The 16,174-nt window shown below is 48.5% G+C and overlaps 5 protein-coding genes across 5 annotated transcripts; 3 read left to right on the top strand and 2 right to left on the bottom strand.

The window, feature by feature from the left end:
- Positions 1-1,127: 1,127 nt before the first annotated feature.
- On the top strand, positions 1,128-1,486 carry ALTATR162_LOCUS11713 (uncharacterized protein; the record flags this gene model as incomplete). The annotated part of the gene is made up of 3 exons (XM_043319355.1): positions 1,128-1,217; positions 1,277-1,378; positions 1,430-1,486. 3 exons carry the CDS (start codon positions 1,128-1,130, stop codon positions 1,484-1,486), a joined length of 249 nt encoding a protein of 82 aa, XP_043175290.1.
- Positions 1,487-2,436: 950 nt separating this feature from the next.
- ALTATR162_LOCUS11714 (uncharacterized protein) lies at positions 2,437-3,075 on the bottom strand (the record flags this gene model as incomplete). Its single annotated transcript, XM_043319356.1, has 1 exon — positions 2,437-3,075. One exon carries the CDS (start codon positions 3,073-3,075, stop codon positions 2,437-2,439), a length of 639 nt encoding a protein of 212 aa, XP_043175291.1.
- Positions 3,076-4,395: 1,320 nt separating this feature from the next.
- Positions 4,396-5,190, top strand: ALTATR162_LOCUS11715 (uncharacterized protein; the record flags this gene model as incomplete). The annotated part of the gene is made up of 1 exon (XM_043319357.1): positions 4,396-5,190. The coding sequence occupies one exon, from the start codon at positions 4,396-4,398 to the stop codon at positions 5,188-5,190; it is 795 nt and encodes a 264-aa protein (XP_043175292.1).
- A 1,722-nt stretch (positions 5,191-6,912) lies between these two features.
- On the top strand, positions 6,913-8,905 carry ALTATR162_LOCUS11716 (uncharacterized protein; the record flags this gene model as incomplete). The annotated part of the gene is made up of 3 exons (XM_043319358.1): positions 6,913-7,108; positions 7,157-8,621; positions 8,671-8,905. 3 exons carry the CDS (start codon positions 6,913-6,915, stop codon positions 8,903-8,905), a joined length of 1,896 nt encoding a protein of 631 aa, XP_043175293.1.
- A 3,510-nt stretch (positions 8,906-12,415) lies between these two features.
- ALTATR162_LOCUS11717 (uncharacterized protein) lies at positions 12,416-14,363 on the bottom strand (the record flags this gene model as incomplete). Its single annotated transcript, XM_043319359.1, has 3 exons — positions 12,416-13,099; positions 13,148-14,166; positions 14,222-14,363. The coding sequence occupies 3 exons, from the start codon at positions 14,361-14,363 to the stop codon at positions 12,416-12,418; spliced, it is 1,845 nt and encodes a 614-aa protein (XP_043175294.1).
- Positions 14,364-16,174: the final 1,811 nt, after the last annotated feature.

Genomic DNA, 16,174 nt, shown 5'->3' on the forward strand with positions numbered 1-16,174 from the left:
GAACTGACTGATAAGATGAGAACTCCAAACTGACACTGAACTGACTGCCAAGCAATTAGTCAGTCAGTCAGTTTCATCAATTTGGATTGATTGTTAGCAACTCTGCTTACAATTGTACTGCACCACGAACCTCTAGCTTCAGTGCGTTGGTGTGATCAACCCTACCACCTGCGCGGTTGAAGCCGACTGCGGGGTTACATGACGGGACGCGCAAGCCGGTCCGCGTCCACCGTTTGGCTAGAGCCGGTCCGAGGTGGGAGGTGCGGAACCAGCCGCCCCTTGCCACTAGCGCTCGATTCCAGTCAGTGACTAGATGCGTTAGCGTCGGCGTCACGGCCAGCGCCAAAGTTATGACATGAACAGACAAGCTTCGCGTAAAAGGTGTTGCCAGTGGTGAGCGCCTCGAGAGAACTGATGCAGGTCTTGGGCGCCTGAATACGTCACTCTCTTTGTGAGGAGCAATCTTACCAGGACCTGCGTGGTTTTAGCATTTTGTGGCTGCGAGTGCTGATGTGGGTGGGCGGCAGCTGAGGTTGGCTCATGAACAGTAGGGGGACGCCAGGCACGTTGTTGTAGGCGAAGCGCTGTTGGGACCATGAACCCTACTGCTAACAACACCGTGCGATGGCTGCCTCATAAGCTGAGCAAGAATGCAACAGTACAATCAGCACGGCATACTTTCTTCCTAAACATCGTGTCTATAGTCTCCGCACCCAGCCGTTCGAGAGCCCGTAGCCCTTTCCAGCATACATGGGCAAATCGTTTTTTGGAAAACAAGTTAAGCAGCCGTTAGCGTACCAAACTCTGTTGTTACCAATCGGAGAAAACATTGTTACTGACAGCCTCTGTTTCATTGGCTAAAAACGGCTTTGGTACGCTAACGGCTGCTTAACCTGTTTTCCAAAAAACGATATGCCCATGTATGCTGACGTCTGCTCAGCCAGCTATCCAAACAACCATATTATAACCAGGTATGCAGCTAGGGGGTGGCAAGTCGGGCCGATTTGCTATCGGAGTGAATATATGTGCTGACCCCGCGCTGGTTGTTTGCAAAATCAAAGTCCAAGCCTTCCACAGTCACTCCAAGCCCTTTTCCAGCACACTTGCTCCTGCGATCAGATCTCATCATGACAAAAGGATCTTCGACCTCTGGTGATTCTCAATCGAGCTCCGGCGGAGGCGGATACACGACAACCAGCTCTGGTACCAACAGCCAGGTAAGGGCATAACTCCGTCAGAAAGCTTTCTAAGACATCTCACACGTGCGGAACTCCAGGGCAACCACTATTGCTCACGCGACTATGGCTCTGATGCCTCAAATCAAAACTCCTACCATTACTCTAATAGCAACGGATCCTATTACTACAGCAATCCCAACGTAGGCTGTCAGCTTTCGTAACACCGTTGACTGTCGTGCTGACATGAACAGGGCACAACATATTACAACTCAGGGAATGGTCAGAGTAGATACTCATCTGGAAAGTAATTGCAGGAGCGGCACTACATAGCTATCAAATACTATACAATTGGTTCACCCACCTCGCAGCGATAGATGCATGGAGTCAAGATTCTGAACCAGTAGTCGCGTAGGCCAAGAACACATGAGACTATGGAGTAGTGTGGCGAAGCGCAAGATCACATGATAGGAGGCACCCGCCGCGCTGAAGTTCGGCAGCATATGAGGGCTATGCAACTGAACAAGAAGCAGCGTAAGCTAGTGAACGTAAGCTGAAGAAGACTCAAAAGCTGCTTAAGGATAAGCGTGATGAGCAAGCACGTGTGCGGCGTGCAAGAGAGGAGAAGGAGAGTGATAAAAAGAGAGCTGAAGAGCGCAAAACAATCGACGAACGCAAGGCAGAAAGAAAGCACAAGACACGTTCGTAACTCTCGTGAAGTTGTACAAATAGCCGTAGAAGGCAAGCGCAAGGCTTTGACAGCTGGAGAACCAGCTGTACAGCGTTCTTGTGGTGCTAGAGGTGGTGCACGTCGCTCTACTGTCCATGAGCCGCCCTCTGCACCTCCACTAACAGTCAACAGTCACGGCGGCAGAATACGTTAGCCACGTAAACATTGGTAGCAGAGTTTGTCGCATAGGCCTATAGATCACTTCACCTGAGAATTTAGATAAGATAACTTTTGCACGTGGCTCAACAATCTCATGTGTGTGTGTGTGTGCTCAATGATGCCGATGGTGCGTTGCGAACGCACAGACAGTATCAAGCACAGCATGGGGCGTACAACTCTGTCCCAGAACTAGCGCAGTAGGAACCTCCATTCACGAATAGCGACGCTAACCTATTGTGGGTATTGCGACAGCTCATGTTCGCAAACAGTCGAACACAGCTTAGCGCGGTAGATGTGACTCGCAGCACTTACGGTACGGTCCCACAACTTATGATAAGTGGGGCCACCCAGTACCCGCGCCGCACCATGCGCCTACAACTTGCCTGCGGCGTCGCGTTGGAAGTAGGCTGTCAGCTTTCCTATTGGCACACCAGCAGCAAACGCCCACCGATAACGTTCCATGAAAGCGACAATCTCTTTATCCATCTGCTGCATTGCCATCTGCTTGTGGTCCTCTAGCGCCTGGCCGGTATAAGCGAGATGGACTTCTGACTGCAGCTCGACCTCGCCGACCTCATGCCCAAAGTCCATTGTGTCGAGCACAATCGTGAACCTCTCGTCCGCCAGCCACGTTCTTCTTGTCGTGCACATGTTTGCAACACGATTGAGGCCAAAAAATTCGCGCTCGCTGCCTACTTGTCCTGTAATAGTGTGTACTTGCTCCCCAATTTTGCGAGCATCAGACAGCTCCTCGAACCTCGAATTTTGGAAGTCGCCACCCTTTCTCACTTTAGCTTCCCATTGCCCATTGCGTAGCCTGATCCATACACCTGCCGCCGCGAGAAGTCCAGCCCGATCGAAATAAGTGTCCTTGAACATGCGCTGGCCCTGTGACTGGATGCTCCAGAATGGTGGGTTCCCGACGTGAAGGGTAAGATCTGTGACTGCAAGCCCGCAAAACTTGCGCTCCACCTCCAGATGAAAGGTTTGAGATATGGCTTTCGGAAACATGGAAAATGCTAGAAGCTACGATTGCAAGTCTTAGCAAGAAAGACGCAAAGCATGAGTGAAAAGCAGGGTAGTGGTATTGCTCTTTGATAAAACTGGTTCTAACTGCACAAAAAGGAAACCCTTAGTAGCAGTCACGTGACCGACAAACATGCCTGTTTTGTCCCTCACATCATATTTTTCCATTACGTATTCAGCATATACTTTCTGTCATTCTGACGAGAAAATGTGCCAAATTGGTGTTACTCAAGCTGTTCACTAGGGTTTTGTACGAAATCTCCGCCTCTCCGTTCGTGTCAACCTGACCGCCATTTAGCATCGATAAGAACTACACGACGAATCTTACCTCGATAAGAAGGTTTCGTTCCTGGTACATCTTCAAGATCTTGGAGTTCTCCACAGTGAACTCATCGTATCTCTTCTAGAAGATGGCTGCATCATCCGCTTCTCTTCCGGGTAATTTTCGCGTGAGAAAGCGATTTTTGGCGACCTCTTCACGACAGTTGAAAAACAGGACCAATCCTGGCGAGCCAATCTACCACAAATCAATACGCTGAGGGAGAGCATCAGCAGTTAGGCATACTAACTTTCTTTTCCACAGGCATAGCCTGATCCAACTGCCTTGGCAAACCATCTACCAGGATCAAGTGACGGCCGCTGCAAACATTATCCTTGATGCTATCTTGAAGAATGTTGATCAACACCTCTGTGGAAACGAGCTCGCCTCTCTGCACCCGAGATGTCGTAACTCGGTCCATCATCGAGCCGGAGACAAGTCTCCTTAACGTATCTCCAATAGACAAATGACAGAATCCGTATTCATCAGAAAGTCTTCGGCACAGCGTGCCCATTCCAGAACCAGGGGCTCCTGTAGAGTTTAGTCGCGTACTTAGAATCTTGCATACGTACCAATGACGAAGACGACAGTTTTTGCAGTAATTTCCATGGCAGTTTGTAAGGATGTTAGCCGGGAGAAATAACACTGTCTGACGGCAAGAGTTCACAGCCCTCCATTTATGCCACGCAAAAGCGGGGTTATCCACACGTCATCGGTAGACAGCATCGATGTGCATCAATAAATTCTATGGCAGCAAGTGAACATCTCCAGCATTCAACTTGCTTCCTCCAGCTCAGTTCTTTGTTCACACTCCAACAATGGACTCCATCTCAATCTACTATGGATTGCTGCTGCTTGGTATCACGTTCTTGTACCTGCATTACACCAATCATCGCACCGTATGCCCTGTGGCTGTCAACTATCACTTTACGAGGCGCTGCAACAAAACGTGTGGATTCTGTTTTCATACTGCCACCTCCTCTTTCATGGAGAGTTCCGATCGCGCGAAAAACGGGCTTTCTTTGCTCAAGGAAGCAGGCATGCGGAAGCTGAATTTTGCTGGCGGAGAGCCATTCCTCTATCCAAAGTTCCTGGCTGAGATGGTGGTTTTTTGCAAAGATGAATTACGACTCGAGTCGGTCTCTATCGTCACAAATGGAAGTCTGGTGAAGGAGAGCTTCTTTCGACGGTGTGGCTCCAAAATTGACATCTTGGCGGTCTCGTGCGATTCGTTCAACGAGTCTACCAACATTCAGATCGGCCGTGGATCCGGCGACCAGATCTTGCAGCTATACAAGGTTGCTTCCTGGTGCAAGAAGTATGGCATCAAGTTCAAGATTAACACTGTAGTATGTCGACTCAATTGGAATGAAGATATGAACAGGCATATCGAACAGCTTCAGCCTTTTCGTTGGAAGTGCTTCCAAGTCTTGGTCGTTGCAGGGGAAAACGACTCTGGGAAGACACTCCGAGATGCCCGCAAGTTCATCATCACCGATGAGGAATATGACAGCTTTTGCAGACGACACACGACCCAGACGTCACTCGTGCCAGAGTCTAACCAAATGATGACCAAGTCGTATCTGATTCTCGACGAGTACTTGAGGTTTCTAGACCGCGACGGACGTCAACCATCTGAATCGATCCTTGACATTGGGGTCAAGAAAGCACTTCGAAGCGTATACTGGGATGAGAAGGCCTTTAGGGACCGTGGAGGAGTATACGACTGGGCCAGACCGACCAGTACGTGTGATCTAGATGAACAAGAATTACAATGGTGAAATCATAAGACCCATCAGGGATCGGGAAGATAAAGGTCGTGTGATACTGTGTGCCGTGCAGTGCGTCATACACTTCTAAAAAGGCCAATCAAATTCATAATCAAAGATATGACGTGTTAGGCAGATTGAATGCTATAGAACCGTGGATCTGAGCGAATGACTGAGCCCTGCCAGAACACTAATACCACCTTGTCTACGAGCGTCGAAACCCTTAGCAACAGAAGCGAGCCTCCAAAACAATCGAATCTTTACTTGATAGGACCTCAGTGTAGTGGAAAGACGACTCTTCTCAAAACATTGAGGGCATTCTACTCCGATCACGACCCAGCATCTCACGGAATCGACCAGCCGTTTATCATCGAAGAGGCTGCCCGATTTATCATGCAAGAGAAGGGTTTTCAGGCAACAGACCTATATGACAGTGTTTGAGGCCTTCAATTACAGATGCACATTCTGCTGAGACAGTACCAAACCGAAGAGCAGATGAAGGATCAGTGGTTCTTTGCAAATCGATCAGCGCTAGACACGCTAGTATATGCGAAAGAATATACTAGACTCGACGCCTGCAAAGCACTAGCAAGAACGGAGGAGTGGGCAAAGTCAAGGTTGAGAATGCAAGACGCCACAGTGATAGTTTGCGAGGCTGGTATTCGCTGGTAAATGGGTCTCCACATCGGGATCTTAGAATCTGCAATATCTCTATAAGTTCTAACCCGATCTAGACGATTGATAGTTTACTTTAGAGCCCTGATCTAGATCTATATTTTATATATAGAAAGTCTTTCTCTAAGTCTGATAAATAAAAATTTATTAGCTAACCCACGTTGCCAAGAGTTGGGTCTCCACATTTAGTTCCGATCTAAGATATCTAGCTAGCTAAAGTAGCTAGCTAGATACTTTCTATATACAAAATATAGAACTAGATCAAGGCTATAGAATACGCTATTAATCGTCTAGATCGGGTTAGAACTTATAGAGATATTGCAGATTCTAAGATCCCGATGTGGAGACGTATTTACCAGCGTACGCGTTACCAATATTTACAAATCGCATAAGTGGTATCGTGTCGGCGATGATCACGCCATGCATTGATGTATGCATGCGGAAAGCTGTCGTGTAACTGTGGCTTACTGAGTCCTCCAGCTGAACACTTATCGGAGGAGCGATATTTAGCAATCAGCCATAAAGTGAAATTTCCAATGGCATGGATCACAAACTCTTACCGATCGAGTCATCGACCCCTTGCCCCGCCTTAGTCACGAAGAGTACTGCATCGAGTTTGCAGCTACATCGATGAGACAAGTAGAGTTGAGCTCCTAGAGACAGTCATTTCCGTGACCGGTCAAGATATCCCTGTGCTAGTGGAGCACGTAATCGGATCGCAGCATCAGTGAGTCATAGCTGCGCATCAGACTCCATGCAGCCACTTACGAGCGAGCAATGTCCCAACCCTCGTGTGGGCAGGCGCCGACGATAGGCGATCTTTCGATATTCGATCAACTCAAAACAAACATACGCAGTGGCTTGCGTTTTGTCTGTCTGGCAATTGGGCACTCGATAGACGCTGCTGTGCCAATGTGGCGATCTTGCGAAAGGTGGTATGATACGTATGCTTGGATACAAAGCTATAGCACGTGATAGATACTAATATATGAGCATTCTGCAAGCCATTTAAGTTTGCGCTTCTCCAGTTTCATCACAACTCAACAGCTGTAAACGATCATGGACTCTGTTCAACGCAAGATAGGCTATGAGTTCACATACGACGAGCATCTTACCAGTGCTTTTGTCGCAGCCCATAGAAGCGAAGAGGACGGCGTTGCAAATGACGGTAACAGAGGAATGGCCCGGATTGGGCAGATAGCCGTTGAGATGGCAGAAACCTGCTATGCTGTTATGGTCGAGAATGCGCGATTGAGTAAGCACTCTTCTGAACGAGCAACCGAACACATTATAATGCGTACAGCCGACATCAATAGTCGCAAATATTGGTGGAAAGACAAGAAGCAAGTAGCAAAAGCATGCAAAGCCTTGGGACTTGAGTTACACATCGTCCGGAGTGCTCGACAAACCGGGCAAGTGCTTTCCCCGGAAGTGCTGAATTTCGCACTTAATGCTGTGATCGGTGCTGTCTGGCTCGACTGTCAAGCTCAGAACAGAAGCATTAGCGACACTTGTAACACAATTTCAGGAATTTTGAGTCAGATAAACACCATCCTCAATCTATCGACGGCAGCTGGCGGCGACCAAGATGGCTCACTTATTGCTGAGAATAGCGCACAAGTCTTCCCAACGGGACCAGTAACGCACGAAAAATTGGACGGTAATTTAGGAAGCGATTTGGACACAACAGAAGCTTCAGGCAATCTTGAAACATACGAATCGTTTTCTGTGTTTCCGCCAGACTCTTTCTCGGAAGGACTTGACGGTCTAGCAGTCGAACAATCGTCGCCCCAATGGTTCATTCTAGAGCAGCAGCCTTTTCCAGGACAGGACGCCACGGAACTTGTTAGTCAGGATCATGACCAGGAAAACGTTGTCAGCTCATTATCGTCTGGAACACAGGGTGTGGGTGTACAACCTGTGTTCTCGGTTGAGCAGGAAACAGTCGTAGAATCTATAATGCCCAGGACAGCTGATAGTGGCGTATCTATCACTACGACGTCGAAACGAGCCTTGCCCGGCCGAGAGTCTGAGGACTCAGTGGGGGCACAGCTTACAGGCTCTCTGCAGAGGAAAATTAAACGAGCCCAAACAGAGAGAGACAAAGTCAGTGCAGTGCTTGATTCATTGCTAGACGCAGAACGACAGAAGATCGATGCGTATTCAGAACCAGAACGCACCAAACTACTGAGATACCTGGAGTATCCACAGACTACTCAGCTCAGAGATCCGTGTCACCTATTCAGGTTTTTGTATCTGGCAGTCGGCAGCTGGAATACCCTTGCCGACTTCGCCAGTCAGCTTCAAGGCGCTAGAGAAGCGCGGCGCTCCTTTACTTTATCGTCCCCTTTTCCTTCGACTGCCTCGACGGCATTCAATATGATGTGTCGACTAGACAGCGAGAGAACCACTTGTATCCTCCTGAAACGGTATTATGCAGTACAACTTCTTGAGGAAGGACAACGACCCTCTCAGTCATGTGAAAGCATGCACGTGGAAACTTTGGAGACTTTCGGGTTCGGAAATACACCACAGGCAGGGAATCCTCAGATGCGGCGGGATGCTGCCGAGATCAAATTCCTGATTTCCAAGATTGTCCCCGGTGTAGAAAATACGTCCCAGGCATACCCCACGATTTATTCCAAAGTCAAACGTTTTCGGCAATTAGGGAAACGACTGCAGATATTGAAAAAGCGCTTTGGAACCGGTGTGTTAGTCCTCTTACCTTCCGGACCGTCCTTTCCTGGCTTCTCTTTGACAGATTACATGTGAGTGCACTATATGTCACAGCACTACGAACCTGGCTGACGAGACTAGGCTCTTTGATGTCAACATGAACGATCTTACTGGATTTGCCATGTTGTTAGAAGAAAAGCAAGGGCCACTCTTGAGGAAACTCAGTAATGCCGTCGCGCCGACTTTGTCAGCACTTGCAGCCTTCTACCAAGGTCACGACATGGATCTCCCACCCAGTCTTATAGACATAGAGAGCTTGAAGGATAAACCTAAGGCGTTACTTACTCTGTCGCATGATGTTTCGCATGCGATCTAAATACAGTCGTAACCAAGAAGTCTATCCGCGCCACCGTGTCGGACGGCGAAGCACCGGATATGTGTGGCCTGAACCACTACTTGCAACCACCGAAAATTAGGCTATCGAGCCTTAGCAATCAAGATTTTCCGGGAATTCTTTCCAATGGTAGTTCATATGTATTATTCTAAATAACATGGTTTACAAGCGAGCGCCGCGTACAAGCGAGCGCCGCACCCCACCAACTTTGCGCACCTCTCTCATCTTAACGTACAATAGCTCAGCGTAGCGCTACTCTACCAGCTTCAAATAAAGCAGATATTTAGCTTGCTATCTTCTCTATTAAATCTTATCAAATACAGAGTAATCGCAATGCTGCTGCTATCTATAGCGTGTCCAAACGAACGATCCGCCGCCGACGCGCTGATGTACCTGCCCGACGCGATTGCTAGCCTAACTTAAGAAAGCTTACCCAGAGAGAAGAGGAGGTAATTATTAGCTATATACTCGACCTAGATCAGCGTAGATTTGCGCCTACGTACGAAGCTGTACGTGATATAGCTAATAGGCTACTGACTACGCGCGGCGCTGGTCAGGTCGGCGTCCACTAGCCAAGGATCCAGCTCTAATTAGGAGCTAGTTTGAGCTTGTAGAGGAGACAAAGACTAAGTACGGCATCTGCGATGAGGACGTCTACAACTTCGACGAGGCTGGCTTTATGATAGGCAAGATCACGACTAAGCTTGTCGTGACAGGGTTAGAGAGAAGAGGCAGACCAAAGGCTATTCAGCCAGGCAATCGTGAGTAGATAAAGTTGATTGCTGCGATCAACGCAGCTGGCTAGACAATCCTACCATTCCTTATCTTTGCTGGCCAGTATCACCTGTCTGCCTGGTACGAGGAGGATATCCCACGCGACTAGGCGATTGCAATTAGCGACAATGGCTGGACAAATAACGAGCTGGGAGTTGAGTGGCTAAAGCACTTTAACGCTTACACGAAGACTCGCGTTGTTGGTGCGCGTCGTCTGCTCGTCCTTGATGGCCATGGGAGCCACCACTCTCTTGAGTTTCAAGAGCTCTGCAAGGAGAACAACATCTACACGCTCTGTATGCCACCTCACTCATCTCACCTACTCTAGCCTCTTGACGTTGGCTGCTTCTCGCCGTTGAAGCACGCGTACAGTCGTGAGGTAGAGAGCCTGATCCGCCACCACATCAACCACATCACCAAGCTCGAGTTTCTGCCAGCGTTCAAGGCAGCCTTTGATCGATCGTTCACATCAATCAATATCTGCTCAGCTTTTCGAGGCGCAGGCCTCGTGCCTCTCCAACTAGATACTGTACTATCGAAGCTTGACGTGCAGCTGCGTACGCCTACTCCAGCTGCCCTGCCAGAGGCCCTCTGGGAGGCGCGTACGCCGAGCAACGTACGCGAGCTTGAGGCTCAATCAACGTTGATACGTGATCGCGTTCGGCGGCACAAGAGCTCATCGCCTGCCTCTATTATTGAAGCGATTGACCAGCTTAAGAAGGGCGCTGAGGTGATGATGCTCTCAGCTGAGCTGATGCGCGATCGGATTGCCAGCCTTGAGAGGGCTAATGAGGCAGCCTCAGCGCGTAAACAGCGTAAAAAAAAGCGCGTATACAGAAGCGAGGGACCTTAACAAAGGGAGAGGGAGAGGATATACTCGCTTAACGTGAGGTTGAGCAGCAGATTTCTCGTGAAGAGCGTCAAGGAGGAGCGCGATCAAGACTCAGCCGCCAGGCTCTGGCGCGCTGCACGAGGTGCAGGGAGACTGGCCACAACTCACGTACATGCAAGAAGGATACTAAAGATACTGCTTAATCTGCTATATAAATATCTATATATCATATTATCACGTTGTTGAGATATACGACTGTAGAGGTGCGCAAAGTTGGTGGGGTGCGGCGCTCGCTTGTACGCGGCGCTCGCTTGTAAACCATGTTATACATATCTATATGAATTTGGTTACAAACTCAACATTAGGACAGTGTTGCGATCATGCAGGCGGTAGGGCTGTTGAGCAACCAGATGACTCATCATCACCCATCATAATCATCCGATACATCGAGGTAGAATGAATGAAATGCAAGCCAAAGCCAGACGGGGAACCCTTTGACTTCTTCAATCAGTTCAAAGCCCTACCAAGCTTGACGGTCCAAGCGGCCCGACGGGCCAACAGTGTCACCCAACCAGATAGCACCTCAGCTTCAACACGCGATAACTCCACCGATATGACCCCAATCGAGGCTGCGTTTGCAGCTATAGAATCGCTAGAACCCGAAGAACAATTTAATCATAGAAAATTCTCGGAAGTATATGGTTGTGATCGCACACCACTCACGCGAAGGCACCAACACCAATCAGTAACGCGCAGCCTTGAGGCTCAAAATCGACAGGCTCTCCACCCACAACAGGAGCGAAAGCTTTTACACTATATCGAACGCCTCAAAAATTAGGGTCTATTTCCTACACGAGCTATGATGAGCAACTTTGCCTTATAGATCTCACAGAGAGAGATTGGAGTACATTGGGTTAATCGCTTTGTGCAGCGACACCGGGACGAGCTAATCTCGAAATGGACGACGGGTATCGACAACAGTCGCCACAAAGCTGATTCAGGGAGGAAGTATAGCCTCGTCGATCAAAGTCTAGGATCCACTGCACGAGAGATTGCTTTTTGACAGCTGATAGCTTGCGGTTGACAGAGACTGGCTCTAGTCGTGGCTGTGTACCGCGAAGGCACGTCTGCAGAGTTGATCTTGGGACCTCGTATGCTTTCGCAAGCGATCAGAGTGATTGACGTGGATTATTCTGATAGGAGACTATCGCAAAACTTAGTCTACCTTCACAAGAGGTCTGCTTAGGACGCTGTTGTTGAGTCATAGTTTTTGGCGCAAGCCGAGTCGCGAGGATTTGGTGCGGTGGCCAGCTTATCGGTGGAACACGTTAGGCCGTTGGCCAGACACTTAACAGCGTACTCAAGGCTTCTTCCAAAGCTATCTCAAGAAAGAGATCTATCATGAAGCCTATAGGTAATAGAGAGCCTCAAAGTGCTATTACAGGCGCATCAGCTATTCAGTTACGACACAGTCGAGCAAATAAGACTCCAAAGCGACATTTGTTGCGCAACATATGCTGTGGTTTCTTTGGATCCCTGTGCAAGAAAAAAATTGCAATGATAGCTTGTATGTGAGGCTCTACAGCCTCAGGTTTGGCTGCTGTTTTGGTGTTCAGGTGGCCGCTTTCGCCGTCATGCACGGTAACGTATTATGGTAAAATGATGATTGAAGAATAAAGGTAAACCACAATATATCCGTAGATCAAGGCACCAACACAAAGACATGCTATTCACATCACTCTGCTAGAGTTCGCCGTCACCTGTTCGCTGGCCAAATAAGTAAGATTGGTGGAAGCTGAAACAACTCTAACAAGGCAGCTACACCGAATATGCATGCTCAAGTTGTAATTTAGGTTCAAGATTGGGCGTTGTAGCTTCTGTTTGATCTACCAGAAATCAGAACAGTCGGAGTCGTACCAATCCGAAGTTTCCTCCTCCGTCGTCCCATCGACTTCGTGCGTGTCAGCCTGTTCGCCGTAATCGAGCTTGTGCCATTGGTCAAGGTTCGCACTCTGCTTTACTGATAACGTCAACTTGCTCTCGTACACTGCTCGTACAGCATTCCTCGTCTTCCATTTGAAGGTTCCATGATGAGAAACGACGAACAGGACGGCATTAAAGATGGCATTCTTGTGCTTTTCAATGCTCTGAAACATGTCTTGTTGGATGAAATAGGCAAGTTTGAAGGCAGCGTCTCGAGCTTTCGATTTATCGCGATCTTCATCGTAACCTTGCCCAGCTTTTAAATCTTTAATGATTTCACTGAGCGTCCGTCCTTGACAGACGTCGACATGAAGAAAGTCATATGTATCACAAAGGGTGCGGTATGAAGTAATGTCAGTAGACATCAATCGAAAACACTGCCGGTAGCCCGATTCGATCCCTTTGAAGGCGACGTCAAAAAGAGGAATGGCCTCGTGGATTATCTCCGTGGACTGAGATAAGTTCGGATTGCTAGTAAGGACCAGGGATGCTAAGCGCGGGATTCGAGAGATATCGATCTCATACCGCACCTTTCCAACTGTGATTGGTGTCATCACGCACGATGGAGTGTTTGTTTGGGCCGGCGTCTAAGCTTATGTCAGATGTCTTCATTATCAATGTGCTCAATTACTGACCTTGTACTGATCTCCCTTCTCTGCCATCAGGGTCCTGTCTTCGATTCCCTGTTTTTCACCCTGCCAGTTTGCGTCTACACCTTCTGACGGAGCCTTCTCCTGTTCACCAGCAATGACCTCCAACTTCATTCCACCGTCGTACCTGACAACTGCGACTTGACTGGCACTATTTTTCACTACTTCGATAATCTCATTCAACAGATAGCCCAGACTACAAAGTACTTTTTTGTTGCTCTTTTCCCAATCTCGGACATTCTGGGTCATATCTCGGATCTGGACATCGTTGAAAAGGCCATTCTTATGATAGCCGATCGCTAGGTGGGCAGTCTGTGATAGCCAAAGCTGAGCTGCAGTCTCGTCCATGTCCAGGCTCTTACTAGCAGCTCGAGTCTTGGCCTCCACGATGGAAGAAAGGTCTACTTCTTTCCCCTCTTTTTGAACTGTAATATGGGCTGTATGTTTCGATGCGGAAACAGAATCTGCGAGCTGCAGAGTTTCGAGTAACTGCGGCAGTGAGTCAGTCATGTCTGCCTGCTTATGGACCGCGGCCCGCCCTAATCCGTCATCAATATACCCATCAGTTTCGTGTCTGACCACGCATTGCAAGCCACAGAAGCGAAAGCTGGTGATTCTGTAATATCCAGAGGTTCTGGTCGCGCTCTTTGTGCACGCCTTCTCGAAGTTCCGACCGTAACCTTGGAAGCCCCGAACGACAGTGGTGGTCTCATTCTCCATGCGCGTAAACAACGCTCTCTTACCCTCGACAATTTCGACTCGTATCTGAAAGGATTCGCTAGAAGTTCCACCGAGGAAGCGGAGAAGTTTTCTGATATTGTTCCGATCCGTGATCACGTCGACACTTCCCATCTTGAAATTAGGCTTCTGAGCGGATAGTGCACCAAACAAGGGCTCGAGAGGCGCATCCGGGCTTCGCGCCGCATTTTGGTCAATGTACACTCGTCCGGAGTCGGGTTCCAGTTTTAGTGGTCCCGCCGGCGGAGACCAAAGAGGTGCCCAGCCTTTGTTGACCATTAAAACGAAATACTTGACAAGGGTCTCTCTTGGACAACTTACCAGGTACTAAAATGGTAGGTACTTCGCTCTCCAGCCAACTATAAGAGGCGAGGTACTCAAACTCTGTGGTTGTCGCATGAGCAGGGTCCAAACGGTCACTCAAGTCGGAGCGACATATCGTGGCGACGACTCGAGAAACCATACTGGCACCAGGCTGATGTCGGAAGGTAACGGTGATGGCTTTGAGATGCGATAAAAGCTGCTGAATCCTTAAAGACTCATTTCCTTCATGGATATCGGAGGGAGTAGCCAACTTAGATCATCAGCCGATGTTTGTTGAGTTGCGCAACGTTGCACAGCAGAACACGCTATCTCCTCCAACTATGCTTTGTTGAATGAGCGCAATGCCATTGGGCAGACATGAGATTGCCGAACAACGTTCTGCGCGAGAAAGTCAACACTTGCATCAGACTGATGAGCACGACATATAAGCTCTAACTGTAGATGGGCAAGTGTGCAACATGTATTACTTATGGTAAACCGCAGCGAGCCACTAATCAGATCGAATCGATTAGTGGACACAGTGGTGCGTTTTGATTTCTGATTTATTATTGAGGTACTAGCTGATGTGGCGACCCTGTGTAAGGTGGTCAATTTCTCTGACCTTAAAACGAGCTGTCGCAGGCCAAGCGTTGTCGCGAACACGGAATTTATCACTGATAGCGCCGTGCGATAGCCTCCATATAAGCTGAGCTAGCACACCGCAACTGTTGTGTAACCCAGTGCACCAGGGTTTCATGCAAGGCAAACGTCAGGATATGCACGTGGCAATACATCCATGTTGGACCGCTTGGGAGGTTTGGCCGGGCCTGTTGGACGCTGGAATCAAAGCTAGCGCAACATTACCTCGAGATAATGCAGCCACAATATGTTGCGCCTGTTCCTTGAATGTCTACGAGCGCTCACTAGCTTCCTCATCAAACCGAATCACGTGCGGGGTTTGAATCTATCAGTGGCTTTCCGGTGAAACCCCACACTTGGAGGCACAAATGCCTGATGCTACTATCCATGCCTGACACAGCCTTGTCACATTCGCATCGATTCCAGTCCACCTCCGGACGACAATTCTCGGGGTTTGCATGAGTCGAAACGCTAGTACTATATGTGTAAATACTCATATCTTGCACCGGCATACCTCGTCGATCATAAAGTTAACAAATTCCAATACAGAGAAAGTGAAACGTTTTGCATCCAGATCGTATCGGTTCGCTAGACGAATGACAGTGGGGTGCAAACGCAAAGCTGAGCGCTCAACAATGTGAATCTATGGGAAGCATGCAGATGTACCTTTAATATCGTAGTACAAAAGTTCCACCTCCCACTGCGTTACTCTCAATACACACGACCACAGGCTGAGCTCTTATCCATTCGGAAATCCGCCTCCCGCAACACTAATGAAGGAAGTACCAGATCTTCCACGACTGCAACCTAGTTGGCATAGTTCGAGCTTCTGATAGGTCCATATCTCTTGCTAGAACAAATCAACCACTGTGGAATAACAACCAGTTGATGTATACGGCTCTCAAGACATAGATTAAGCTGCACATGAGCCAAATGTTTACATACTTCACTTTGTTATGTGCGATTGGCAGAGCAAGCATGCTAGCTGGAACGTGTCGAGACCAAAAGATGTGAGCTATGACCGGCGAACAATGCCATCCCCCACTCTGCGATAAGAGTGATTCGATTATTATCTGACCGATAAACACTGCATGTAACTGGGTAAGGTTGTGGGGGGTGCAGCATAGCAAAGTTCAGCGAAGGGATCAGCACACCATCGAATCATGTACTTGATGTACACTGAGTCCGCATATTTTTGCAGGTAAGGTATCAAGAGCAAGTAGGACGCAAGCTGTAATCTCTCTGATTGTTCTCGATGGAGCTCCTGTGCTCTGAACTGAAATGTGGGTTGGGCTGCCGTTATAGAACGTTTTCATCGCCAGTGATCGACAG

Source organism: Alternaria atra (genome assembly GCF_907166805.1).
Source record: "Alternaria atra isolate CS162 genome assembly, contig: 36, whole genome shotgun sequence".
NCBI classification, from domain to species: domain Eukaryota; kingdom Fungi; phylum Ascomycota; class Dothideomycetes; order Pleosporales; family Pleosporaceae; genus Alternaria; species Alternaria atra.